This window comes from Trachymyrmex cornetzi, unplaced genomic scaffold (genome assembly GCF_001594075.2).
Source record: "Trachymyrmex cornetzi isolate Tcor2-1 unplaced genomic scaffold, Tcor1.1 scaffold94, whole genome shotgun sequence".
NCBI classification, from domain to species: domain Eukaryota; kingdom Metazoa; phylum Arthropoda; class Insecta; order Hymenoptera; family Formicidae; genus Trachymyrmex; species Trachymyrmex cornetzi.
In genome coordinates this window covers 234,436-237,266 of record NW_017300289.1, presented here as the reverse complement: position 1 = coordinate 237,266, position 2,831 = coordinate 234,436, and the positions used below count along the sequence as shown (strand labels likewise).

Genomic DNA, 2,831 nt, shown 5'->3' with positions numbered 1-2,831 from the left:
TTTCAGTCTTACAAATAACGAAAATGACAATATATACTTCATTTAGAAAATACTCTATATTTTATTTAAATGTTTTGTTTATATATACTGTTTAGTATATAAGATTCAACTATGGGTGCTTTCCAATTGCTTAACACATCGTAACACAAACGTACACAGAAATGCACAAAGTGTAATGTTGTGCACGATTCAATTGGAATAGAATGTGTACGCTGTGCACGGTTGAAATCTGTTTCGGATGGAGTTAGATTAAATATAGCTTTTTCCGCCGGTATTAAACAAAAAAAAGTAAGTAGAGTGCCGGCCACTCAACGTCTTCCAACCTCATTTATAGCCGGAGCAGTTAGTAACATGTAATTGTCACTAGAAAACGCAAGCTTACACAACTCTCGACTGAGTATGGATGTGTTGTGTCGACGATAATGGACAATTGGAACGCAACTTGTGTCGCCGTGTGCACGAAAGTGTCTAAGGATATTGCAATTGGAAAGCACCCTATGAATACTGGCCTGTGATATGACTAAAGCTTCAGACACAATACGAGGGAGTGGCGATAGTAATAAGGAATAATAGATTTATAAGGAATAATAGAACTATATACATCGAAATACACAGTTTCTGACAGATTGAAATCTGGAGGTCGATTGTGTAATTTGAAATGAGGTGAAAATTACAAAAGTGAGCAAATTCACTAGAATATTTATAATTTCATTGGTGAACATCTAGTAAATTTGCTCACTTTTGCAATTTTCACCTCATTTTAAATTACCGCTATTGCCGCATATTATGTCTGAGACTTCGAAGAATTAAATAAAAAATTAATAGTTACGGATAAAATGTAACTAAATAAAGTTAAAAAGTTAAAAGTCTAAATTGTAACTAAGTTAAGTTAAAATTAATTAATTTTTTAACTTTTTAACTTAACTTTTATCTTTTTAACTTAGCAGTCTTAGCATTATCCAACCCTGCATACATATTTATACATATTAATGTATAAAAGTTTTTACTGGGTACGTTTGTCAAGATGTATTAAGCAATTGGAAAGCACTCAACATTCACCATACTCAGCCATACAGAATCGTAACGTTATTAGCGAGAAATGACACGGTAATTTTTCTTGGATGCCATTTGTAAATAAAGACAGTTTAAATAAAGTGGAATAATGAGATCACTGTAAAACACTTGTAAAAATGAATGTTGAGACTATCCCCTCTGACATTCAGTAAATAGCCGAAAAACATTCGTGAAGTAAAAATAGATTACGCATACGCATTGAATAAAAACTAATAAACGCACTTTACGTTTCTTTTATAACTATCATAGGAGGGATGACAACCTTGACACGTTTTTACAAGTGTTTTACAAGCGGTCTCATTATTCTACTTTTATCTAATTTATCTTTATTTACAAATGGCATGCAAGAAAAACATATCATTTCTCACTTATGATGTCACGATTCAATATGGCTAAGGTAAGTACTCAAGAGCCTCAGTTTTTTACGTAACATATGTAATTTGTGTTAATTCTTAACATATTCATCTTGTATTAAATTAACACAAAAATTTAGGTGAACTGTTTGAGATGTGCTATGAAATGTGTTAAATTTAACAATTTTCCAACTGGGCTGTATAGCGAAAACTTGAATTCATTTCATTGATCAAAATTGCGAGTAAGTTAGATCATTACTAAGTGATATATGATTGCAGAGTTCTAACGAATTTGAGATGACGGAGAGTAAAATGGAAAACATCTATAGCACCGTATGAAGCCACTGTATTTACAACTGCATGCTTACGTACGGCGCGAGCTTAGGAAGAAATACGGCGAAGACATCGTCTCCAAGGACGGCCCGATCCCAGCGCATCTCTTTAGTACAGTCAAATTAGACGGAAAACGAGCGTTATCTCGGAACCGGTTCAACCAACTCGGATTTTAATGTTTTTTTTTAAATGTCACAAATTAAAAATACTAAAACCTTTATAGGTTAAAAATCGCCGCTTTTTACAGGAAATTTTTTAAAATTGAAAAAACTAAAATTGAACGATAAATCGATATTTAACGCGCTACCATGTATTCTATCGTTTGTAAACTACAAATAATTATTCAGAAGAAGTGTAGAAGTAAAGAAATATTATTTTATTTCTAAGTATATATTATGTAAAAATATTTTCAAACAATTTCCTCATTTTCCAACTCATTTTCTTCAACGATAGGCGCGCAGTTGGTGCAATTTTGTCCATTACAATGAAAACATGCTTCGGTACAAAATAATCCGGTTTTTCTACAACCACAATTTCCGCTGCATCCTGATTTGCACTTGCAAAAGATGATTTTTAATAAATCTTCAGGAGCAGGTTCTTGGTTCATTGGGTTTGGCATTACAAATTTACCATCGATCCCCATTCCGTTCGCGATAAATAATTTCCAAGCCATAACTGTACTTGGAGGTATACTTTCTTCACGTGTTCTGTAGCTGCATCTATAGTGCATGGTAAATTTGATAGTTGTACCCGACTGTCGTTCGAAATGGCGGCCTTAAAACATTTGTATCTGTACTGATTTAAATCAGATTCAGATTGATGAGCTCCATATAAAGCAAGAATACATATGGTATTACACCAGCTTTAAGAATGTTTTCTACATTTTGCTTCTCTTGTTTGAAAACTTCAGCAGCCTTGTAAATATGTTCGAGATTCAAACATAGTTGTAAACTTATTTTTTCCTTTGTTGAAAAATGCCGACGTCGTATCGCAGCCTGTAAAAGCGTGTAAAAAAAGCACATGTCGTTTGCAGTTTGGTAATTTATCTAGACTGGCCGATGAATATACTTT

The 2,831-nt window shown here is 33.2% G+C and overlaps 1 protein-coding gene across 3 annotated transcripts in view; it reads left to right on the top strand.

Moving 5' to 3' along the window:
* Positions 1-2,081, top strand: part of LOC108769734 (angiotensin-converting enzyme-like) — a 28,892-nt gene extending 26,811 nt beyond the window's left edge. The window contains exon 3 of one of the 3 annotated variants that reach the window (XM_018520877.1): positions 1,707-2,081. In XM_018520877.1, the coding sequence (XP_018376379.1) occupies positions 1,707-1,766 (60 nt within the window). In that variant the 3' untranslated portion in view covers positions 1,767-2,081. The remainder of the gene's footprint in view (positions 1-1,706) is intronic. The other 2 variants (XM_018520878.1, XM_018520879.1) reach the window with 2 other exon arrangements.
* The last annotated feature ends 750 nt before the right edge of the window (positions 2,082-2,831 follow it).